Genomic DNA, 27,541 nt, shown 5'->3' on the forward strand with positions numbered 1-27,541 from the left:
TGGATACTAATTATTGGTCTAAATTGTGACAATTCATGAATGGACACTGTTCAGCGGCATAGCCACTTGGCTGTCCTTTTGGTGTAAGTTTGTCAAAGTTATTTGTGTTGCTTCTGTCTGGTTGCTGCCAACTTTCGTGCTTGGTGTAATTCGCTCCTTCAATTTCCTTAAGCAGCTCCATCCAATCAGATTGCCAATAACAATAAATAATCCCTGAAGTTCAATGTATACTTGCACTGCTGACCACACAGGGTCAAATGCAATTGCCAATGGTAATAAAATCCAGCTCAACCCTAATAGCAAAGATATTTTTAAGCACGAAATTACTTTTTTAATGAAACGATTTTTATCCTTACTCGATCCAATATTTCCACTTTTTGTGACCTTGACCATAATGATAATTCCAGCTATAATATTAAATAACATTAATGTATATGCTGGACCTAAGAATAACGCATAAAGAACAATAATTTCTCCTATGAAACATAAAAATTCGGAGTCCAACACTCCATCTTCAAAAGCCTCAATATCGGTTCTAGAGAGAATGTAGGTTATCATCACGCAAATGAGCGGGAAGCCAAAAGAATAAAGAGTGTAGAACAACATTTGCCATTTTGATTCGCGATGCACCGAGAGTGTATGTAGCGTTTTGAGAATACTTATGGTCAAAGAGTTACTCCAAGTAAGGGAAGCTAAGAAAAAGAACTGCATAAGATATCCTACGAGACTGCAGCCAACCATGTCCTCAGGAGAAGGAGTAACTATAAAAGCGAAAGAAATCGAAGCTCCAAAGATTGAGACGAGAAGGCCAACCATCATTTTATCAGCGATGGTAAATCTATTCCTTTTAGTTACTGCTAAGAAGATGAGGTAGAGTATGATAGATGTCAGGGATAGGCCTATGAAGGCGTACTCAAAATTAGCAAACTTGCCTCTTTGTGATTTTCTAGTTCTCGTAACATTAACAATGTCCTTTACCTACAACATACATATGTATATTTAGAGTTTACCTGCAACATATGTGCAGAAGCATGAGTTTAGCGATTCCCTGCAATACAGGCTTATATTCATTTTACAAATGTACATGTACATGTAGCCTATATACATATATTCCAAATTTATCCGCTATCTATGTACATATATCTGAAAATTATACGAAATTTTGATAATTTGCAAAAAAATACAAACCACATTTTTCACAATTTTTTTTGCCTTGCAGCATTTAAAGAATCTTACACAAAAACATAAATTGGAATAGCTTTGTTTGAACCTAGAAATATTATACTTGCAATATTTTACTTTGAAAAGTTTAAAATAGCTTTTTGGTTTCTGTCACCCAGAGAAACTTGCTAAAGTCGAAAATAAATTTTGTAGCAGATTGTTCTGTTAGATATTGCTATATAAAAGTGGCTATTTGATTACGGTTATTGTACAGTCCCATACTACAGGTTCACAGTAATTTAATAATGCGAGCGATATTTTCTCAGGAGAGATAATCACAAATATTTAAAGTGGCTTGTCATAAATGTTGCAAACCAAGTTAACGTTGCAACACAATGATGCATAAAAAGTTGGACAACGATAGAAATACTTCTAACTTATGATTGGTAAAAAGATGTTCGCTGTAGTCAGATAATCTATTGTGTTATAAATATTGCACATTACTGAGACATGCGACATTTTAAGCTTTTTTTAAAATCACTTCAAAGTTTCTCATAAAACTTTGAAGTTTTGTTAAATTGTTTTGTTAAATCACATTGAAATGCAATTATACGAGACATAAAACTTTATAAAACATGATTCAATATTTGCAAATACAGTGCACTCTTAGGATACAATTTTAATCCGTTCCAGAGTTGGCATAGCTTGGTGAAAAAATTGTATGGAAGGGCAAAAAACCCATAGTGATTACATAATGCAAACATTCCCTGGCAAAAAATCATAACAATTTTATACATGTACTGTACATAAAATTATTAAAATTTAGTAACAAAATAGTATTTTAACTTTTGTAATTATTGTTAGTTACAGTAACTTTAGTATATTTAGTGTATTTATTGGTTATGATCTGCAATAAAATGTAACATTGCAATGTGTTATGTTCAGGGCATATCGTAGATAATTCTTACCTCTACTCCTATATTGGTTTTAAAGGGAAAATATTATCGTTTTACACATGAGATTTGCTGAAATGAGAGAAATCGGTCATTGTATCTCATTCAGGCGTTGTAAAAATGTTTACAGCAAAAAGCATTTCGGTGTCTTTGTTATTTTGATGTACGTAATAAGCATACCTACTGCCAAATAGGAACTCAGCCAAAAGTTTTGTTTAATCCAAATGGTGAAACAAGATTCGTATGATGAGATGAAAAAATCATCACGTTCCATTTCGTAAGGGGACATAATCGTATAACAGAATAATTGTATCCTGAGGGTGCACTGTAGCTCTACCTGTTAAAGCAAATAAAGCCAAGCAGCACCAAAGAGGTGGAATACAGCTATTTTATGGCAATAGGTTTGCCAGTACTTACAAGGATTTTACCAGGTGCTAGTATGATATCATTATATCGGCTGCCACTGTTGTTCCCAATCACAGTTTTATCAGGACAAAATAAATACGTTTCATTGGTTGCTCTAACCCATGTTTCTGCAGTCTTCACCACACGAGCACGGTTCTTACGAGCGTTATCATCAGCAAGAAATCCTTGAACAACCTGAGGAGGTGCGGTTGAAGTAGAGGTTGTCCAAACAGTCAATGTGATATAACGAAATGGTGGAACTGGATTAAATCCGCCTTTTGCAGACCGTCCATTATATGGCCTGAGAGTTGTAGTTGTAATAAAGCATGCAATAGTCACTCCTGGGCATAAAAACTCAAAACTAGGACTTATTGCGGAAGTTGGAAGTTCTTTTTCACGACTACAGTCGCTATCAAATGGCACTAGAACGCAGGTATCATCATGTGGCAGGGACAGACTTCCCCAATCTGCGTTTATTTCGCTATCGAAATTCTGGCACTGCTCACTATTATCTGCTTTGCACTTTCCACAACAGATTCCAGAGTTAAATGAAAATCGAACTGAAGTTTTTGAAGCCCATCGTTGTCCAGCCTCTTGTAAATTAGCAATTGATAGAAATGCACGAGATGGCGATGTGGCATTTGGCAAGATTATCGCTGAGTCATCATAAGTTCCAAGATGGCAGATATAGCAGTAGAAGTTTCTGTAGGTAGTCAAGTCTGAATATACAAATGAAGCTGGTTTCGTTTTGCAGTCTTCATCGATTTTCCAACCTTTGAATATTTTGGGACAGGAGGAGACAAATTCCACGTTGAGAATACATGGATAGTAAAAAATGTTGTACTCAGGTGGCGGAGTATACTCCTGGAATTCACAGAGGCCTCTGAAATAAGAATAGCTATATATCAACGACAATCAAAAGTTATCGGTAAACCCAACATCTGCAGATCACTTAAAGGAAAAATGTATTCTATTAAAAAAAAGATGCTCTCTTTAACAAAACTATACCTATTTATTAAATTGAATTTATTTTTAGATAGAAATTGAACTATTGTAATATCTTCTTAAATTTTTCATTTAAAAATAGGAAGCAATATTTTTAGCTGATTGACAGCAATTGCTGATATGATATGTAATAACACGATTTTATATTCGATTCTTAACATAACGTTTTTCATGTTGTGAAAATCTCCAACACGGAATGTGGTAAATAAAAAATTTTCTTGAGCAAAACATCAGTAGCAAAATTTTCAAATGTAAACATTAATATAATATAATGATATAACAATCATAGTAAAAAAATCAAGAATCCTGTAGTCGTTATGACAATATTTGGAAATAGTGGTAACATATTTTTATGCAACGCAAATTACAATGATTTACAGCATTTGTGAAGGGTCTCTGTTAATGACCTGTTATTCAATGTGTTCATTAGAGCACATAAAAATTGATTTTCTTTAGTAAAAATAATTCTACCTGATTTTCCATTTATTTTTTTATTTCTTTATAGGTATACAACTGAACCTTTTTCATTTTTATGAAAACTGAAGCACTATCATTGGCTAACTAATGCCAAAAATACATGTTTTGCCATGGTATCTTTGTTATTTACTCATTTTTAAGTAACACAGACAGCCAAGTTAAGCATCTTTTTAAAAGAATGTTTGATAGAATGCTATATACATCTATCAAAATTGTAACAAAATGTTCCATTTATTTAATTTGACAGTTTAAGCTTTTCTCCAAATAGTTGAACTAATTTCAGCAATAAAATAATCAGTTTAAAGTGGTTTATACTTACCTAATTTCTCCTGATTCTTCAGGGCAGTTCATCAAAGCATCCCAAAACACAACATCTGATGCATTGTTGCATTGAGCACAATAAACATTCTTGTACCTGCAGGCATTACATCACTATTATTGACAGTATACATTCCTGTACATGCAGGCATTACACCTCTATTATTGACAGTATACATTCCTGTACATGCAGGCATTACACCTGTATTGTTAACAAGAAACATTCTTGTACCTGAGGATGTGACACCGCCAGCTTTTGTGACACTTATGCATTAAAAGAATTTTGCGGCAGCTATCATTCAGAATCCCACTGTAGAATGGAAAGTTAAAATTTTAACCCACCATCTGACAGCTTCTAGTTGTGATTTATTCAAACTAACTTCCACAGTCTGCACCGTTATATATGCATCATTGGCAATAACTTCATTTGCAGCTTATTGATTGAACTTGGCTAAGATATACCTAATAACTATACGCTTTTTTGTTTTTTAGGCGATTCCAGCCTTTCTATTCCAGACATGTTGAAATTTTTGCTCTATCTGCAAACTGAGCTATTATGAGTGTAACAACTAATTTCACTAATAGACTTAAATCTGGGTAAGAACTTTTATTATGAAAATCTTGTGTAAAATTTAGTGAATTTTTCCAACTTTCTCAAATTATAGTGTATCAATATAACATCCTAGCCATCTAAAACATTAAAAAATGTTTAAATCGGCCATGAAATATTGGAAATGTTGTGATGTCTTGCAAATGCAAATGTATGTGACAAAAGGACAACATGATAGTTATAAAACACTAAGAAACTTGATAGCACAGCATGGTGTGACACCCTGTTCACTGGCTTTCAGTAATATAATACACTGTTTTGGTGTTTTTGTATACTTCGTATCACATCTCTCTTATCTGGTCTCTTCTCCTCATTCATATTGTAATAGTAATTATGACCTGCTGTTTTCAGCTTTTTATTCCTGCTCTTTGTGTAGCGCTCAGTAACTTTTCCCTTCTTTTAATTTAGGTGGCAGGTTTTTCAAAAGCCTATTTGAAATGGTATTATGTTAACTGCACCAGTAGTGTATTATACCAGGTAGCCTGCGTATGTATTATAATACTTTACTCCTAATTCAATCTAAGTAAAACGTTATGGTTTAGATGATGCTTAGAAACTAACAACATACCTTTTTTAAATTGAAAAAGGTTTCATTCAAAAGAAATTGCTTCAACAAACATGCTGCAACCGATAGATCTATCAATATTTTTTAATGATATTTAAAGTATAATTTCTTATCGATTCCACTCACTAAAATTAGTAACTCTTGCGACTTGTTAAGTTTTTGATAACTAATATTTGAAACACAAATAGTAAATATTTAAAAAAGACAAAACTCAAAGCACAACAGAAGGCTGCCTTAACAGTGGCTGCTCCAAGAAACACTGGCGGAGGAATGGCAGTACATTACGAGCTGCCTAAAAATGGCAACATCAAAGTAATTTTTAAAGCAGCTTGTTACTTGGAGGTAGCCAAGTTACAGGTCTTAGGCCAGGGACCATAGTAACCATCTACTAAACCAGTCAAATGAAGTATTGTATGTCCAACTAGCACGGTTGGTCCAACAACTGACGTAAAATGGGGAAAAGTTATAAGAATAGAGCGCAAGCGCTCACAGACCCCTCTTTGCTGTTGGTGCGGTAGCCAAGGACCTCTCTGCTAGGACTGTCCCAGCACCAAAAAGCCGGCTCTGGGAAACAACAGAGGGCTACTGCAGTTGTGATAGCTGTTTACTGCACCAAAGCTTTCACTCTCTAAAATATACGTAGACAAGGTTGTCAGGAACGCAAGGGAGATCAATGGTTGGTTTCAACCTGTGAAGACTAGGTGAAATAAGTTTCTTGACAGTTACATGACATCCTTGTGGAGACACAAAACTACTATCACCCAAAACTGACTTTGACCTTACAGAGGGTAAGGTCGGGGCCAGCCAGTCTATGACTGCACAGAAGTGGGAGGAATGTAGCCAGAAATGTAAGGAAGCCTGATGCCTAGGAGACCACCAAATCTCCTCTGACTAAGAGTCCGATTGGTCACAATTTGGCTCCGATTTGGCGGAACAATTGGAAGCCTGTCTTAAAAGCGGTAGTGCTGACCCATACTCTGTCTCAGAAAACCACTCAATAGATAAAAAAGTCTGTCTTGGACCTTGAGTGGCCCTACAAAAACTTTGCTTTACTGCAAAGCAAAGAAACCAGGGACTCCTTGCGGAATCCGAGGAAAACCCAACAATGGCAAAGGGGTAACCCCACTGAATAAACCCCACTCCAGTAATTATTTTTTGCGGTAAGGTTGGAAAGCCGAGCTGTTTAGTTGTACTACAAATTTGTTAACCAAACAAGTGTTTGATCAGTTGCCAGAAATTTTGCTAGATCGGCTCGAGAAAAACTACAATAATGGGCTGTTGGCGTAACAGGACAAGGCTGGTGTTTTATGAAATCATCAGATTTTCTATCTAACTGAGAGATGCAAAAACTGAATAAGTCTTTCTGGCCAGCCAAATGAGTGAAGACGCTATTTTGAGCTTGCCATTTTTAGGAGCTAACCAGTGCTTTTTAGAATTCAAACAACCCATTGTTCGAGTAGATGGCATGCTACTGATTTGTATGGGCCAGTAAAAGTGATTACTGCAAAGCGAGGTGTAGGTGCTAAAAGACATAGTGGTACCGGCCCTAACAGAGATCCTGACAGCTCCCAGTAAAAACCATTGCCGCACCACCACTAAAAACTACTGTCTCATGAGACTGATAAATTGATTCCTTGGTGAACCTATTGTGGCGAGTAGCCCGAACCAGCCAGGGCCAAAGGGTCAAGTGTCTTAACCCAAAAGAGGCAAAGACCTAACAGATTTATGAGGAAAGCATCTGGCCATGGGAGCCCAACCAAATAACTATTGATAGAGTGCTGGTTAACTTGAAGGACCTGTTTCCTGTGAACAGACCAACCTAATTGCCCGGAACCAGGCCAAGAACCGAGGTTAGCTGCACTACAGACCCGCTACATCACCATGTTTGGTATTGGTAGTTGGGATGTAGGAAGGACCTCTGAGGTCGAGCGCTCTATAATTGACTACTCAAGGAAGGGACGTGGCCTATTCGGCAGCCCTCTACTGACTAAAACCGGCAAAAGAACCCAACCCAAAGCAGATAGGCAAATACAAGATTTGCTCCAGAAAGGTCTCATTGAGATCAGAGAGAGAGCATAGAGTTTTGCGTAAGGCTAGCGAAGGAGAAACAGGAAAGATAGAATAGCTCTATTAACTATCGCCATCTAAACGCTGTTCTTGAACAGGACTCGTACTCCTTCCTTGGAATTAACGACAGCCTAATTGCCTTGTCTGGCAGTCAACACTTCATCATGCTTGACTTAGTCAGCAGGTAGTGGCAGGTGCCCCTAGATGCTGATGCTTAAGATAAATCAGTTTTCTTTCTACCCAACCTTGCCTGGGAAAGTGTTGTTCTTAGGGCTGACTTTGACACGGAGGTCAAAGAGCTCCAAGGAGTCCTGAAAGCTTTTAAATACTACTGACAGTGCATTCCAGAATTCGCAACAGTAGCCTACTCTATGCACAAGCTGATGTCCAAGGGCAAAATGTAGAGGTAAACAGACAAGGAACAGACAACCTTTGACTGCTTAAAGATTAAAGAGCAGCATCGTGCTTGCACCAGTCTCAGGGTATCCTGACCACAGCAGCGGTATGCCAGAGATACCGATGCAAGGTAGGAGTTGTGCCCACTCAAATGCAGGAAGGTAGAGAGAGGGCCATTGCCTCCTACAGCAATACTCTGACATCACCGGAATGCAACTACTGCGTCACATGGCAAGAGTTGTTGGCCGTGATCAAGGCTGTACAGTCTTTGCTTGTACAGTCAGGAGTTCCTCTTATGGACCACTTGCGCCTTCCTGAGCTGGCTGTGTAAGAGGAAGGAATCCTCCAAGCAAGTGACTCAGTAGCTAAAAAGCTGGCGGTGCTCAATACACATTGGAACACCGCCAGAGTGTGTCAAAAACACATAAACACAAACGGTCTGAGTTGGAAAAACCTGCAAATAATGCCACCAGTGTGAAAGCATTGAACAAAGAATGGAGGCTCATTCTAGAAATATTTGGCCAAGTCTCTTTTGACTGGTTGCCTAAATGAGACTTTCGCTACAAGTGGGGCGAGATTAAACCTGGGCTACGTCGCATATGCAAAAACACCGATCGGTAGCTCGGATGAGACTCCCGCCTTAAAAGTGGCTGGATTGAATCTGAGTACCGATGGCGGTTCCTTAGGACTGTCCTGTCCAACAACCAACGCAGTGACGCAAGGGTGTTCCAGCACTTATACAGCACAAATGACCCTAGATACGCTAGCCAAAGAGGCAAGGTAGCCAAGTTACAGATCACAGGCCAGGAGCCCATAGTCACTATGCACCAAACCAGTCAGATGAAGTACTATATGCTCGGGCGGTCCCCCATAAACATTCCAGATGGTGAACCATTTTTCCTCTAACTCTACAATAAACCACCATGTGGCAGACACATGCCTTAGCTCACCTTAGAGTAGAAAGGACCGCAAGTCACCTCCAGATTACTTGATGCTAGCTGGCATGACAGTTACAGTCAAAAGGCTAATAGAAAACTGCAAAGTGTGACAGGCTGCCAAACATGGTGGAACCAGGACAGTTCACAACAAGCAAAAGTGATATGCAAGGCAGACCCTGATAAAAGGTAGGCGTTGATTTGGTCAAACTGCTTCCCACCACTTTGAGAGGCAACAAGTGAGTACTGGTACTCACATTTCACTTATCTCTGAAGGTGGTAATGTTACCTGGTGGCATGACACCCTGGCTCTGCCAGATGCCACAGTGCCAGTAGTGGCAAACACGCTCAATAAGAGAGTGTTCTGCTATTTGGGATTACCAGAGAATATTGACTCGGATCAGAAGGGATGTTCGAAAGCCAGCTAATGGCAGAACTGTGTCAACCCTAGAGCATGGAAGAAACACACCTCACCCCATATCACCAATAGACAAATGTGATAGTAAAGCAAAACAAATCTGAACTGAGAAGCTCACTGCAAGTGTGACTGCTTGCCCAGGAACAGGACGATTAGAACACAATGCTTCTATAGCTGATGAGGACATGCCAAGGTACCCCAATTTTGCAACTGGAGAAATAAACAAGCTGGAGAATTACTCACATTGACCGAGTTCTTCCCAATCAGCGAGCATGCAGTAAGAGTCCCGAAAAGACTCAAAACTGTGCACGAGGTTTTCCGAGAAAGCCAGATGAAAAGTGTAACAAAAAGACAGGGTGGAGCCACCTCTGTTGACGCCAAGCCACTGGGTCTGGATCACCAACAAACGCAGGCAAAGGAAGACAATCTCAAACTACAAGCCAAGTTTGTAGGACCATACCAGATCTCTAAAACCAGGGTCAACTATTTATTAGAGAGCAAGGAACAGTCTTCCATATAAAGAGAGGCTTGGATGAAACCCTACTACATTTGCCTAGAAAATGTGAAAAAGGTCCCAGCCACCCTGGAGCCTAAAAGAGGTGTAAAATTGAAGGTGTCAGATGGGGTCAACAAGGAAAGAGCTTCCTAGAACTTCCATCGACGTAGATAATCTCCTAGCCATTATTACCATCACTGGATCTGGACATGCCAGCCGAAAAAAATGCAAAAAAAGGCGACCAGAGGGTGACTTTTCAGGTGAGCCATTAGGATTGGCGGATCAAAATGGAGACTGGGCATATCACGCGTTTGAGGAAGAACCACGGCAGAGTGATACACCAAAGAAGTGCCAACACGTCCAAAATGAAATCTATCACTTACAGCACAGAGTCTGTCAGCACCAGGCCTTGTCATAGTTGGCTCTCTCATAATGAAAATTAGAGACATCGATTTTTAATGGGGGAGGAGTAAGGGATAGGCAGAGATCAACTTACGCTGAGACAGGCCAAACTGACTTGGCCCAGCTCTGACTGACCCGACTCGGCACAAACCTACAAGGAAAGGCAAAGCCTGCCACCTATAAAAGGGCGCAGTCGGGAATCTAAAAAACCAGCGTCAGTTTGCACTTTTTTGTGAACGCTTGTCTTGTACAATTTTTAAGTAGACACAAATCAATTATCCTAAACTTGATACATGCGATGTTGTTCCTCTCTGAGTTTAGGTGGGGAGCTAGTAAAGGTTGTACGGTATATTCCTTCACAGTATTTACAATTTTTTTTGTTGAAGACACAGACCCGAATAATTTTAAGTTGGTGCAGCTGGCATGATAATCACAGTTGGACAAAAACTTGGTGTTCACGACGCATATTTTTTGCATAGCTGGTGTTTCAAGACTAATTATTATTGCATAAAAATGTTTAGAAATGTCAAACTTCCTATTTTCCCGATATTTCCTATATTGCTACTGCAGCAAAAATCAATGGCAAGCATAATGCTGTATTGCAGGTGTTAATAACTGTAAAACGAGTGTTTGTAGAATAAAGTGCTTGTGGGTTATATTTAAGCTAGAACAAAAGTTGTTTCACTTAACTTTCCCTGGGCTTCCATGCTTTGAATGGATTCAAAGATGGGCACTACCAATTAATTTGCAACTTAACTTTCCATGATTTTGAAGTTGCAATTTATTGATTTTTCCCAGACTAGCGATGTACTACTCAAAACAGAAATGGTTAAAGTAGACTCGCTTGTCAGTTACGATTGTTTTTCAGTTCAGATTTTAGACAATTTTTTCACTAACTCAGCCAAGATTTCTGTTGAGTATTTTCTTTTTGGTTTTTTTTATAGCTGCTCTGAGTTTACTACAAACAGCAACGGAATTTACTACATGCTATATAGTTATTACTTCAGAGGTTGCATGAACGATAGTCTTTTTATGATGATGAATTCTATAATGAATTGAATACAAAACAGTCTCTCTTTGCAAACAAGATAGAAATGTGATATTGACAAAATAGTTAATGTATGTAGGTAAAACACACAAAAATATATTACACGATTTTGTAACCACAAACCATAAGTAAAAAAAAGTAATTACCTCATCATTTTCGTGGGAACAATCTGTCACTGGCAATAGTACTTAAAATATATCAATGTGGTAGTGTGATGAAATGCGCTGATTTGTTTTCCCTTCACTGGGGAGAGTGTTACTGGGTATTATTGATTCGAATCTAGCCGTAGTAAGCATTTCTATGACGGCGAATAGTAGTCTCACCGCAATTGCCTTCACAAAGATTTTTCGAGCAAAATGGCGTCAAATTTGTTCGGATTTAACCACTTTGGGAATTTGGAATAGAAGAAACTCCAATATTATTTGAATCATGGAAACCCAGTAATTGCGAACATTTTGGAATCTGTTTTTTATCTTTATGCAGAAAACCACAACGATAAAAATTGAATAATACACTTGGATGCATTGCCATCAACACCTCAACAACCAATAAAACATTATTTTTAATTCTATTTTTGTGTTGATACTAATTATATTGTATATAATAAAATGTGGATATTATAGAAAAAAAAACTTTTTTTGTAAAACTACGTGTTAAAATGTAGTTTCAGTCAAATTTATAATAGGATGTACCCAACTGAATATAGTGTTAGCCCTACTCTTTGCTTATTCAATGTCTTAATTACTGACTCAGTTACTAGATCCATGCTGGCGTGACAACTAACCATAGAACTATTAACTATACATTAATTGATATATTAAACCATAACTGTCACATAAAACTTTTATGGTATTTACTAGGTATCAGACATGATCAGACATGCTGATTCCAATTTTTGTACTCAAAGATTGGAATCTTTGAGTACAAAAATTGTAAAAAGTACAAAGATTTGAATCTAGCCACAGTGAGCATTTCTATGATGGCGAATGGTAGTCTCACTGCGAATGCTTTCACAAAAATTTTATGAGCCAAAATGGCATCGAATTCATTTGAATTTTGTTGTTTCTAGATTTTGGAATGGAAAAACTCTGATTTTATTTGAAGCATAGAAGCCCAGTAATTGAGAACATTTTAGAATTTGTATTTTATCTTTATGCAAAGATTAACAATGGTAAAAACTGAATAATACACTCGGACGCATTTCCATCACCACTTGAACGCCTAATAAAACATTCTTTTTAATTTTATTTTTGTGATAACATTTATTATATTGTACAGTTTATGATAGAATGAAATGTAAAAATAATGAAAAAAGCTTTTTTGTAAAATGATGTGCTAAAATATATTTTCAGTCAAATTTTAACAGGTGGCTCCGAAATATGGCCGTTCTCTTAACAAAAAACTTTACCCAACTAAAACTATTAGCCCTACTGTTCTCTTGTTTAACACCTTAATTACTAACTCATTTACTAGCCCCAAACTGGTCTAATAATAGGTCTATGGTAGTGGCGTGACTACTACCATAGACCTTCACAACAAGTTCAACAACGAGTTACCAAACACAAGTTCAACAACGAGTTACCAAACACAAGTTCAACAAAGAGTTACCAAACACAAGTTCAACAATGAGTTACCAAACACAAGTTCAACAACGAGTTACCATCAATTTGTAAAATTGGATTTAGTTCTGCTCAACTGTTTCATATTACAGGTGATAATCGAGTAACACAAAGGCACTTTCAGGTTTTATGAATTAATAATAAGCAGTATTTAATCTGCATACTTTTCTGAAGAGATTGTAGTAACAACTACTTACGTTAGTCCATTAGATGGGTCTGACACGAGCCAACCTGTCAAGTCCCATTCTTGGTTTGATCCACTTGTACAGAGAGTATTAAATGCTGATAAACTATCTGGACATGAATTTATCACAACTTGACCACTGTAGTCTAGATTGAAGATGTTATAACAACTCCATTGCGATTGGGAAAAAGGAGCAATTGAAAGGCCACCGGAGAGTAGTGAAGCGTCAAAGCAGCAATCGCCAAAGTAATGGCACCTTTGGTCACAACTGTCAATAGATAGAGCAGCTACGGTAGAGTTAAATAATATGTTTGTTTATAAAAGATTCCTGCAAATGAAGACAGTTGGCATAAAATTTTACGATTCCAAAATTCACTGCTACTGTGAAATGCAGGGCCACATTTACACATATTTTAGAAAACGCTATTGTGCCAAAAAGACTACTGCCATGTTCTACTACAGTCAAACCTTTACAAACAAAGCGCCAAAAAGACTACTGCCATGTTCTACTACAGTCAAACCTTTACAAACAAAGCGCCAAAAAGACTACTGCCATGTTCTACTACAGTCAAACCTTTACAAACAAAGCTTAGTTATTCAAGGTTGGCTCCCGCAAGTATGAGTAAATGTTCGCTCATATTTGTGGAAGCTAATAAATATGTGAGCAAATATGAGTCTTTGTTCATATGGTGGGATTGTTTGTTTTGCCATATGTCAGAGCAAATACTTCTATAAAAAAATTATTAAACTTTGTATGAAACAACAAGTAATTAGATATTCATTATAGAAAATGTATGTACAAAATCGATTAGTTTTGGACAAAAATATAGGCTGATTAATGCATAGGTTTGGAGTTAAAAGAGACCGTAGAGATACACCCACCTTAAATCAGACCAGGAAAACTTTAAACTACATTTACATTTCCATTATTTTATATTATTTTGGCAACTTACTGTTATTTTTACCAACGCCTTAATTTCACTTCACAGCTGTAAAATCTAGGGAAAGTCTTGAAAGTTGTTTATTGAAAATTAATTTGGGCATAAAGTCAAATATTTCCTGATATTTATTGCTGCACCTAGCAAATTATATTTATATCTCCAAATGGAAACTATATTTATGCCACATATTGAAAAATATATTTACATCGCAGATAGGAAAATTCATGGTAAAGTTTGGAATATAAAATTTCTGTTTGTAGGCATTGTGGTGCTATATCTTTTTTTTTTCAAACTGAATTCTTACATTTAACCAACAAAGTACTCATGATACAACTATGGGACAGAAATAAAAGTGGTTACCAACACAACACAACTTCTCTTTACACTTTCTCTCAAGCAAAAAATAAAAACTATGAGCGATGAGATGATCAATTTATAATTTTGACTTACTTGCAGTTCTTGATTGGCTCATCACTTTCACATGTGCTCAAAATTTTAGCCAACAAAGAGTCAGCCCAGAGGAAACTTCTGTTAAGGGTAATACCAGTATCGTAAATGTAGCTGTCTATGCTGGTACAATTGTTGTACAGATCTTGTACCCTGCCTGAGCCACAACCTGGCAGGGTGCATTCTCCCTCCTCTGGATACGCAATAAACTCTCCACAAACTCTGCTGAGATTGCTCTTACACAAGATACTTCCTAGGTTCCAGAAAGGCTCTTCTTCACCTGCACATGGCACACAACCAGATGATCTCTCAATCTTACATTCTTTGATTGGGCCAGATGTTATATTTTCAAAATGTTGAGCGCAAACATGTATTCCATATGTACATGTACAAGGGTACATGTACATGTTTCTATGGGCAATTGTACATATATATATATGTGTTTGTACATATATATATATATATATATATATATATATATATATATATATATACATATACATGTACATAGAAATAATGTACATATACAGACAAATATATACACATATACATGCACATATATGTATACATATATACATACACGAGTGGAATACTCGGCGTTGCACAGGTTTTTAAAATCAGTTTATAAACAAAGAAAGATAATGTTGTTGCCTGCCACTTGCTATTATGCTGGCTCATTACTAATGATTAATTGGACTAAGCTTTCTAGTAAGAGCTAACTACCCGCTCTCATGATTGAGAATGCATAAAATTGTGCTACCGTTCTCCATAATGTTGCGTCATCATGTTGCGTCGCAATGGAGAGTGGTAGCGTATTTGCACTCATATAATACATACATGTATATCGCCTAATTAATCTATCGAGCCCATATAGCTGCATTATTAAGGGATTGAAGTGGCCAACGGGAAGGTTTGAGATCTAATCTTTTGTGATACGGATTCTTAACTCTGAGATTTTAATAGCTATAGCTGGACAAATACCCATACAAACTTTGAGAAATATATATGTTGTTGTATACACGTATACAAATATATCTATGTATATACACATATACAGAAAATAAATATACATATATTCAGTAAATACATATGTACAGTCAATACATATGTACAATAAATACATATAAACAGTAAATAACTAGCTATATTCGTGAATACATAAATGCAGTAGATACATGTATACAGTATATACATATATCCAGTAAATACATATATATATATATAACTTACATATATATGTATACATACAGTCAAACATGGATAACTCGAACTTCATGGGCCCGAGTGAAAGTGTTCGAGTTATCAGAGCATTCAAGTTATTAGAGCAGCGTCACAAGTTCATGTATTTATTTATTTATTAGTAGATACATGTACATATACAAACTATAATATAAATCAAACGCATAAATGGCTTGTTTCAAATTAAATGCTTCTAATGTAAAGTTTAAAACTTTTTTCATCAAAAACAATAGAGATTTTTCTATCACTTGAGTTTGGTTTGTTGTTTGAGGTGATGTTATTGCCAGGACATTTTTTAGATTAAAATTGTCAACACTAGATTGTTGCTGAAATGCTCAGAAAAAAAAACATCTTTTCCTTTTTAGCGTTTTAACCAAGATCAATTTCACCGATTTTTCTCTGAGTTTATCTGAAGGTTACCTCGCTTCTCCTTGCTTTCGGAAGGCTACCCCTAAGCGGATGTTTGGTAAAAATCAAATTTCACCATAACTTTAGAAAAGTCGTTGACAAAATCTTTTTGCCGATGGTGGTAATAACGACGCCTATGAATTACGAAAAGTTGAGGTTTACCTCTATGGCTTGGAATAAAGGGATTTTCTAAAGCGGTAACATCCGTCTCGGTAGCCGTTGGTTCAAAAAACTGTTCGAGTTAACAGAGTTGCGGTCGAGTTATCTAAAGCAATTTATCATTACGTGGGAACGGACCAAAGAAGCCGCTAGAGTTAACCATGTGTTTGAGCTATCCGAGGGCGAGTTATCCATGTTTGACTGTATATATATTTAATGTGTATATAGGTTTACTGTATACATAAATATTCACTTTATTCCAGTATCTGTAACTCCATCTATATAATCATACAGATCCCAAAGTTTGTCGTCTGTCGTTTGGTCTGTCCAGCTATAGCAATTAGTATCTAACAATGACAAATCCGTATCGCAGAAGATTTGATCTTGAGACCTCCCTTTCACGACTTAACCTAACCAATTAGGCTACATGAGAGGCAACTGAATCATTGGGCAATATGAGCCTTTATCCGAGTTGAAATATGCATAGCACTCTGTGTTAAACAACATCACTACAGTTTGCCCTCGCGGCTCTTATTAGTATTTTTAGCAATACGGATACTACCTTACTCAAATTAGCCATTGGCAATGTGCCAGGCTAATGGCAAGTGGCATGCAACTACTGCATTACCCGCCACTGTTTATAAGCTGTTTTTGATACCTATGCAATGCCAACTATTCGGCTAGTATGCATATACCTGTTCAAAGGAATGACTATAATTATACGACCAAAAGTTTGCAAAGCCATCTTTGAAATAATATCACTACTATTTCCAAGTTGGCTTTTATGACAACACAAACAAAAAGTGCTCAACTAGACAAACAGTCTCACGTTGGTCTGAAGGTAGGGGATAATACTGTAAAATATCATCATTGGCTACTCCTGTAAGATTTCTTTCAAAGGTAAGTGGAATACGGAAGTTGGAATCATCAAACTCCGTTTCATTTAGAGGGATATGTACTATAGGTTGAGCATTCATCAGCAGATAACCTGTCAAAAAAAGGCCTCAGTGTAAAAAACCCTAATCAATGCTAGCGACCATTTTTCACATTTTAACAAAAGCAAACATAGGAAAAACAAATTTTAAAACTCTATACATTTTTCCATCAGCGTCCACTAGCTCAAGAGTCTCCAAACTACCACAGGCAGGCAAGGGCTGGTCTCACAAGTCACCCTATCTGGCCTGCGGAGACATTAAAAATACTATTTCTTACAACTGCAAAGACATGGTTACGCAAGTCAATACAGGTTGGTAATTGATGGCTCTAGCTAATTCATTAGTCAATCATTGTTTGGCCATTAATCCTGTATTCTGATCATAAAGTCATCCTACTGCTAAATGTAGTCTTTAAGACTTATAATGTTTGATGTAGATTCTAGTTGATGACCCTCTAACTACGTTGTCTGGCTGTTTTATTTCTGGTGGTCACGCAATTGTTTGATTTGTCCAGCTTTGGTCAGTTAATAAATGCAAGACCACTTATTCTATTTTAATGAAGTTGTAATGTGCTTATTTTCTTCTGGCGATTTTTAGTGGTAAGCAACCTTACCATTTGTAGAAGAACTTTTAAATGCATTTTATATCAGTTTATGGTTGCTATGCAGCAGCAACACTACATGCTATAATATAATGCTATATGCCCAAATAAGTGCATACGGCATTCTTAACAGTGTTGGCGCCTTGTGAAACATATTTTCTTAAATTTTGTGTTTGTATTTTCGTTGTAGGTTTAATGCATGTATAGCTTTTGAATCACATGTGATTTTCTTGAGTGCTTTACACTAGCACAGAGAAGTACAAAACAACTAAAAAACAAATTTCAGCAGTTTAAAAAAAAATCAAGTTTAAAATATTCTTCATCAAATCTGGAGAGAAAACGTTGTGTGTTGTTTGCAATGGGAAAACAGTTGCATTGATAAAAGATTATAGTCATCATATTCATTATCAAAATAAACAGCAAAGTAACTATGCACAGTTAGAAGGAAAACTCTGTGTTGAGAAAATTATGTTAAAGCTGTCTATTGATTCTCAAAGATCAAGGTTTACAGAATTATTTTAATGATAATAAATCTGTATCAAAGGCCAGTTAAAAGTTGATTATATTCTCGTTAAACATGCCAAGTAGAAAGATGCTGAAGCGGTAAAATATTCTTCACAGGTTTGTTCTCTAACTGGCAATTGAACTGATATTTTACTTTATCCTACCTTCAGAATCAAAGACCTCTCTTTCCAATACTGTTGGATTTCGGTTTTCCCAGCACTTTTTGCAGAAGACATTCTTATATGATCCATATCGACAAGGGTACCGATCAAACAATGTTTGATTTAGACAGACTTCATTGGTAGGTCCTCTAACGCACAACTCCTTGAGGTCTCCTTCAGGATAGTCAACAGGACAGTGAGCCACATAATTTCCACAGCCTTCATGGTGAATTCCCAAACTAGTTGGCAGAGCTCTTTTCCAGCAGAACCTATATTTAATGATGGTGAAAGAACCACATCTCATATATTTTGCACAAATAGGATACACTTTTGCTTTGTGCCAAACAAATAAATCAAGGCTGGTTTAATATGACCAGCTTTCAGATCTTACAATGCCTTTGTGTAGCCACATAGATGTGACAGCAAAAGAATCAGATCTAGTTTTGTGAAAATGCAACTAGGAAAAAGCTTTGTGTTTTAGTGCATTTAAAACTCAGTCGTCGTATGTAATGGTGCAAACACACTAGACGATTTTATCGCGAGTCTCCTGAGGAGCGCGGAGATATTGCTGGTGTGTGCCTAAACACACTTGAGCGATTTACCATCGAACAATAAATCGGGCGTGCTCATGAACTGGCAATAAAATTCGGTGTCATTAGTTTCTGCGGAGTTGTTAATAAATTTAGGTCAATATAGAATTTTAGGCAATGACGTAAACAGCTTCCACTTTTGTTATTAGGCCTCATTCACTTTTACGGATTGTACACTGCAAGAAGACATAAAAAACGATTTTTGTATTTTAACAATAATATTTTACAATTTCTATATCTATACAGTGTAAATTATTTTCTAGCAGTTGTTTATTTTTAACATAACAATTATACATCATTCTCAAAATGGTCAACCTGCGCTACGATTGACTCCCAAATGTTGGTTTTCAAAGGGTTTCTTTGTAAATTTTGTGTGTTGTGTCGTGCAGGACTGAGTGTGTTCTTATTAAATCTATGAACAATTCAGTGTTAACTTTGATGATGTTTGAATCGTAATAAAATAGCAAAATGTTGCTGTTGTATGTTGGTGACCATCGATACAAAAAATTGCCAGACATAGAATTGCATTTTGAAAAAACCAACCAATCGAAACGCATCTCGCACGATTAAGTTGTGATTAGAAAGTCTAGCGTTATCGCTCTGCATGAGCTCGCTGAGCAAGTTCTAGCTCAGATTAGCGGCACGCAGCACGATATTGAACTAAATATTGCCTAGTGTGTTCGCAACTTTAGGCTTATAACGTAAAGACAAAGAGTGGACCATGTATTTTTGAAAAATACTTGGCAGTCAGAAAAAAGTTTTTTAAACGCTCTGTTACTGTTTGATTACAATTTCTACTGATATTTACAGAAAAATATAATAGAGTTTAATAATTTTAGTTTCAAAATTTTTTTGTATTTCTAAGGTATACGGTATAAGGTAATTTGGTATTTCGAATAAGCTATTGCAAACCCATTTGCAAAGAACACTACCATTACAATCCTATCTTCGTGCACATTGCAATAAGCATCATTCACTAACACTTTAACTGTCGCATCAGAATGTTATGATCTCTATTAATATAGTTCTTTAACAAGCTTTAAAGAAATGTAACAAAGCAACAAGCTCATGTCTTATATACTCAATAGTAAAACACAAATAATTGAATGTGAAACTAACCCATCTTCTAGAAGGTTCTCGAGTCTTTCTGGAGTTACAAAGTAGTCCAAATTTTGTTCTATCATCTCTATGGTTGAGTTGGTACAGTAAACTTCTATAGTCCAAAACTCTAGGGCCAGTTGTGGGTCAAATATCCCAGAAAGATCATTATCAGTAATAAGCGTAAGTGCTCCATTGCACATAGCGCAATACACATTTTTATATGTTATTCCTGTGTAGGCTCCAGACACTGGCCAGCTAAGTATGCTCAAATCTGCAAATAAAATTAAGTATAAACAGGCGCTGTGTACTTTACCAATAACTGTCAGTTATCTCTAGCCCTAGCATCAATAGACTACCATCAAGCTGACCAAAGGTTCTTAATTTAGCAGAAGCATCAGCTAGAAGTTGAGAAATGATGCAAATGTCTATTAATGTTAACTAGTATTTGAACCCAAAGCTTTCTACATGATTATTAATTTAAAGATAATATAAAATCAAAAACAAAGACAGCTTGACTAGATAAACATTATCTGAGTTTTCAGGAAATGGACGGGAAACTGTTTGTACCGCCCAGCCTTGGTCAGTTACTAAATGTATAATCATTTTTTCTATTTTAATATGTGTACTAATTTGCTTCTTTTTCCTTGTGATTTTTAGACCTAAAAATTTGTTATTTGAACAAGATCTTTTTAAATAAACTTTATAATAACCAACTTTGTAAATACCTTGTAATTTAACTACTGTCTACCGAACTACTAAACTTTCTAAATGCCTCTAAATTAAGTTTTGAATAAAACTGTTATTACTAATTTTTATTGAGACAGGCTAATTATAGCTAATCAAAAAAGTATCTTTCTATATGGTGGAACGGCAACTGCAATAGAACTACTTTCCTCCAGCACTGTATATTTCAGTGTTAACCAGAGAAACTATTAAAGATGGAGTGATTAAATAAAGCTTGGTTACTTACTGGTCGAACTCAGCTCACCCTACTTTTGCACAATAACAAAAACTTTCACAGACATCAAAACAAATTTGTATCCCATAGCCGATCCTTGCAGAGCTTGATCTGAGGCTAATATAAACTCGACATGCTTGAAAAAATAGAAAACTGAATTATACACTCTCAAACTATAGAAAACTGACCTTTACACTCTCAAAATTTGGATTATAGTAACACATAGTAATAAAAAAATGTTGTTGATTTTTAGGAAATGCCATTTACCATACTAGCAGCGTTGTTTTCCTAATACTGACGAAATAAACAAAAAATTTCTTTCAATTCTAGCCCTGATCTTTAAGAGTCCTCACAGAACAACTCACAGAACAACTTACAGAATGCCCAATGACGTGGAGAACAGTTAAGAATATTTTCTTATGTTTAGAGCATTTTCTTTTAGAGTACCTGCATACATGGTGAGGTGAAAGATGAATATCATCATGATCAGACTGTTTACAGATGCAGTTTAGGGCCTTACTAGTTGTAGTTTAGTTTTTCTAAGCTGTTATGGAAACTGATAGTTAACAGCCTTTTTAGGCTAAGGTAAGTCTAAAAGTTTCATTCTAGATGTACATCTCTCAATAATTAAACCGCTTGGCTTAAGCTAGAATTGATGATAGGCTTATCTTGACATCTGAACATTACAAGTTCTCAACGATGATGAGTTACTTCACTTCTATATGCTAACCTTAGTAGGTGCTTGAGCTGACATTCTCATACTCTGCCTATTTCTGTAGTCCCTCATACAGCCATAATGAAACTTCTAATCAAATAATTTCCTTTCATAAGCTGTTTCGTAAGTAGGAAATTTTATACGTAGAAACCCATTTTACCATTTAAGTGTCCTAATCCATTCAAGTCCTGTGCAATCCTAACCATGATGTTGGCATAAATTATAAATATATGAAATGGTTAAAGCTGTAACGATTGCATGATAAAAATACATGTATGTTATTTCCTAATAAATAGGAAATGTACACATGGAAGAAAGAATAGAAATAATAAACAAAAACTATGAACAGTATTTTTGTTTACCTTTGGGAAATGAAAATATAGGGGTCAGAGGAGAAGAGGGGTCAGACAAGAACAGGGGTCAGAAGAGCTGGGTGTTGCATGGTGGTTTTGGTTTGGTTTTGGTCAGAATAAATGTTATAAGGATGCAAGTCGAAAGATTTATTTACATGTACATTAGTGTAAACTAAAATAACAATGTGTTATTAGAATAAGAGCACAGAACTTGAAGTGCTGACAATTAAAATTGTCCCACTCTGTATGCAATACATGACAATTCCAAATTATATGATAAACAACAAACACTTGTCATTTACCGTTTTTTAATATCAAAGAAAATGGAAAGGGAAGCACATTGTACCCATGAGAGGTGAACCAACCAAGATGCCAAAGAAAAACCAGGCTAAATTATAAAAAACCTTTCACATCTAGAAACATTTTTGTAAGTCTAAGCAAAGTTCTCATCAAAATAAGCTTCATAACTTGGAAAGTTTATGATGAGACTTTTGTAAGTAGAGGTTCCACAGTGCTGAAAGTTCGGAATGGGATAATTTAATCTAAACCTGCTCTTTTTCGCAACTTAAATATTTCTGTATTAACCTGTTATTTTTTTGACAGGTTATGTTTCAGGCTGCTAAATTATCTCCTCTTGAATTCACCAAAGACTAAAAAAGCAATATTGTTAATTGTTGCTAAAGCCGTGAGTTTACTATAGTATATGTATAACTTTCAATGACTTTTATTTAGTTGTTTTCACTACATACCTGCTCCTAGATCAGCACTTTTGTGTTCGCAAAGGCTTGCTAGCTTTTCATTCGTTCCTGATGGGCAGCTTTTAACAACATATCCTGTAAACACAATCAATGATGTCAATTTAATCACCAAAAACAACCAAACTCCATGTTAGTAGGTGAAAAATGATCTGATCTTTCACCCAGTGTCTAACCAATGGAACATCATGCAATGGAAGCGCAGAGACTGTTAGATTCTTTTAGCTTATAGAATTTATACTTGATTTGATTTATGACTACTGCCACTAATCCTAGTATTAGTTTAAGTTTAATGTGCTATTATTATCTTTATCTGCCTGCCGCTTACTCATTGTGAATAATGACAAACAGTTACAATTTGGTTTATTGCTTTTATTGATGCTGCTTGCATTCAATTCTGGTCAGGCTAGCGTACACTGGAACTGTGTGTAATGTAAATGAATGATAAAATTTTTTGGAACAGACAAGCATTGCTGGTGGGTTGGCAATCCTTTCCGCGAGCTCAGAACTCCCATGTCAAAAGGTGTTATGCAAAAAGAGCAATATGTAATTGTACAACAACACAGTACAAAAACGCTTACTTCATACACTCATTGCTACATTAAGGCTTTAAAATAATTTACAGAGAGAATTTCTTTTAAACTATGTGACTTTTACCAAAAAATAACTTTTCAAATATGTTTTGAAACTTTCAGTCCAACGAACAGCACATCTGATTATATAATTTGAGTTCCTGGTTTGGACTACAAAGCCGATCAGGCTAAAATCTAGCTTTCATACCTTTCTCATCTCTCTACATTTACTTGTTAAAAATAAATGACTAAATTTTAGATGCAATAGCGATTCGATTAGGGAAATAATTTTCACGTAATGTTGTTGCAATAATAGCAGTAACCATAGCAACTGTACCATTTACAACCGTTCACAGCGATTTCAACATCAATGATAGACGCCACTGGTATCTATTAGTACTGCTCGTTGGCTTTCCTACATTAGTAACAACAAATTCACAGGCTAGTAAAATTTGCCAACTCATTTGAAATCACTCAATTTGTCATAGCTGCATGATCACTCATATAGTTTTGAGCTCTAAAGGTAGAATAAAAACTATTATCTCACAGCTGCAACCACTAAGACTTACAAAGCTGGAGGAGTAATTGAAAAGAATGGCTCATCTAATTTCTGCATGGTCACAATAGTTAAAATAGGCAACCTAAAAATATATACAGTCATGTTGTTTTCATAGAATATGAGTCCTATTATTAATTGGTGAGATTATCTTGAAGATGAGAGCAACTCCAAATGATGCATTATGAGGATAGAGTGTACATAAATCCTGCTGATTAGTGACAGAAAAGGTATTAAAGCATTCAACTACCTCAACAACAATGCTAGTAGTTAGTAGGTGATGCTGATATTCTAGAGTAACATAATATTCTCCTAGATATTCTAGGAGAATATTCTAACTCTTAGATATTCTAGGAGTAACAGAGTTTTAGTGGACTATAGCACCAGCTTAGGGTTCAATTGCCAGAAAAAGCCAATCAGTGCTAGAGGAAAAACATCCAGCGGGAAATCGCCTCCCCACATGGGCATGATGTCTTCAGTTGTCAAAGTTTCTTTGCCACTGGACTCAAGCATGTCTAGTCAAGATCATGAAACTTTTGCGTGTACAACAACGCTCTTGAAACAAGCTCAGCCTCTGCTTACAATGAATAAAGCAGACAATCTTTCAGATATTGCCAATATAAAAGGACAAGTTTAATTTTAATTTCAAACTTGTTTCATATTTCGTTTCTGAATTGGACATTATTGAAGCATCTAGATGTATTTTATACCATTTAAAGTGATAAAGTCTAAAATACTCTAAATAAATCAATTTTTGCAGAAATTTTCTGTGACTGGCCAACTAATGAGTATGCAAGTTTTTTAACACTTCCTTTTCTGTTGACATATCAATATGTCACTGTACGTAGTTCATGCCCGTTTATAAACCTTTTTGTCACTAACCAATTTATATAAATAACTGTGTTGTTTTTCTTTTCCTCTTAGCCTCAAAACCTTGGTATTGTGAGTGCCACTCAGAAATACTGTATAACAAGTTTTTGTTAGAAAGCTGTGGCTAAAGTTTGGCAAGCTTGGACTGCTCTTTTAGCAACATATCTATTACAGAGTTTTCGATTATCTTAACTTATTCTGTTGAAAGCCTAAGACTTCAATTGATCTATTTTTAAACGAAAATATGTGGTTCATAAAAGTACATACATGTAAGTGTGCATGCCTTGCACCGCATGTGCTGAGCTAATATACCTTCATAATTATTTCTATATCTCTGGACTATCTACATAAACTAAACAAAAAGTTTGAAAGTTTAGGAAAAGCTAAACTGTTTAAAATAAAACAGTATGGTACATAAGAATGAAAACTCGCTAGGGAGAAATCTCAATAAACAACCGCTTGATACTGCTCATAAAATTTTAAGTACAACAGGTAAATTAAACTTGGAATAATTTAGGAGTTATTAATTTGTTATAACAGATAAGTGTGAGCGATAAACCATGCAATCTACTCTGCTATTTGAAATAGTTGTTTTTATTTGAATAAATCTGTTTTTGCAGGTCATAACTATTTAAAAAACTTCAAATGACCCAATGGTATGTACTTTGTTCAGGGAATCACAAAATATGTTGAACTTATCCTACTACTAAATGAAAGTCATCTTTTCTGGTATTATAAAGAAATTGAACATTACCTTGAGTATTCCCAATATTCTGGCATTCATAAGTTTCTGGTTCAAGCACTTCTCGCACCCTCACACTGTCGCTACAACACTCTCCATAGAACCTGCACTCATGTTCCCAGTAGTTTGAATGGCAGTTTAAATTATGAGGGGTCCGGTCGTATGTTATGGTTTCAGAGCCATGAATAGTCTGAACTGTTATCTGGAATATCTCTTCCGTACAGCTCACCTGAACCGTACAGAGTAGCAAAGATACTTGTAGCAGAAGCAGCACAGCCATGTTGTGTAGAGAGCTACATGATTGTCAAATCTGCAAGTAAATTAATATCTAATTAAAACTAATGCGTGTATACATACTGTATAATCATTTTTTTACCCCTGTCAATCCATATGTGCACTAGTGTCTGCTCAATCTTGGGTTTTCTACCAAATAGTTGGAAATTTGTACACTTATCTCAAGAACTTAGCATTCCCTTCAAAAGTATTTTTTCAACTGACTCAAGTTGATTGGTGACAGTGTTTGAACGAACCACATTTGATGTGTAGGTGTTATTGCAGTTTTAGTTGTAGGTGTAGCTGCAGTAGGAGTTATTGTAGGTGTTAATGACCCCGTGAAATATAATTAGTTTTATATGCAAAGTATTTTTCAATTTCTTCTCTGAGTAGGAGGTATTGCTTCGTTTTCTTCTTTTCGTTTCTAACTGTGTTGTATTTATTGAGTTTAGCTATATCAGTTATTGTATACCTTTTGCTCTCTTGTTAATCAACATGATATGCAAATAGACCATTTTAGGGTCTGTGTGACTGTATGATACATTTCAAAGCTAATTGCATTCTGATCAGCTGCATCTACCATTTTATACCTCTCAAAGTACTTTCATATAGTTCCAATTTTTGGTCTGTAACACATTTTATTTTCAACCTTTGTTACTTGATGCAGACTATATGCTAGAAACCACAAATACCATTAATGCTTTCAACTAGCCTCACTCATAAAATATTCATGTACTAATTTCTCTTCACAATTTCCTGGTAAGGACCGGGGATATTGATCCAAAACATGAGAGATTCTCAGTTGAAGCACCAAATAAATAGCTGGTAATTTAAGCTGGCATATTAGAGCAGACAATCCATTAGATCACAGACTCCTACTCAATCATGAACTACTAGCCTCACCAATCTCGGCTTATCAACAAACTACCAAGTACAAGTCTAAACAAAACTTATATCTTGAATATGCAACCAAAGTACATTTAACATAGTTTTTAGTGCCATATTTTGAACAACACATTTTAAACAATATCAACTTCATTAAGTTGATCTAACATAATTACTAATGTAGAACGTTAACTCTACAATCAGTCTTCCAGTCGTAACAGGCATTAAATAGACATGCAAACTGAATACTACCTGTATATTTTCTTGAATTATTGCTGTGCTTAATCCAATCAGATTTTTACGCTTCTAGATGCTGTAGAGGTATCGGTAAGATCTTGTCCTCACAACTGAAAACTACTAAAACACAACCAAATATAAGCCAAGATAAAATAATTATATTGGAGTTTTAGGTAGTACAAGGTTGATGCTCTGTCTAACCTGATTCCATGAATCAGCTCAAGTGCTAGATTAGGTAGTAAATGCTTTTAGCCTGAATCCTCCAGCCAGAAAACCATTCAAGTATGACTGATGGCAGTTGAAGGCTTGATGGATGCGTAGTAGACCATTAATCAACTTATATATTAAATGTATGTTGCCTTACCTTCTCCTCTCATAAATTAATTAAATAGACAATTAACATGTCAAATAAAATAATTAAACATGTATGTATATTACGTATGTGTATTTATTAACGACATACATGTTTTACTATTAAAA

General features: G+C 35.8%; 1 protein-coding gene across 1 annotated transcript; it reads right to left on the bottom strand.

Moving 5' to 3' along the window:
• LOC137406022 (uncharacterized) lies at nucleotides 1-27,229 on the bottom strand. The gene is made up of 11 exons (XM_068092533.1): nucleotides 27,077-27,229; nucleotides 25,679-25,976; nucleotides 22,921-23,004; nucleotides 20,164-20,416; nucleotides 18,458-18,723; nucleotides 17,083-17,241; nucleotides 14,451-14,727; nucleotides 13,073-13,327; nucleotides 4,321-4,416; nucleotides 2,532-3,402; nucleotides 1-978 (listed from the first exon to the last, which is right to left on the bottom strand). Exons 2-11 carry the CDS (start codon nucleotides 25,944-25,946, stop codon nucleotides 34-36), a joined length of 3,474 nt encoding a protein of 1,157 aa, XP_067948634.1. The 5' UTR covers nucleotides 25,947-25,976; nucleotides 27,077-27,229; the 3' UTR covers nucleotides 1-33.
• Nucleotides 27,230-27,541: the final 312 nt, after the last annotated feature.

The sequence above is a fragment of the Watersipora subatra genome, chromosome 10, assembly GCF_963576615.1.
Source record: "Watersipora subatra chromosome 10, tzWatSuba1.1, whole genome shotgun sequence".
NCBI classification, from domain to species: Eukaryota; Metazoa; Bryozoa; class Gymnolaemata; order Cheilostomatida; family Watersiporidae; genus Watersipora; species Watersipora subatra.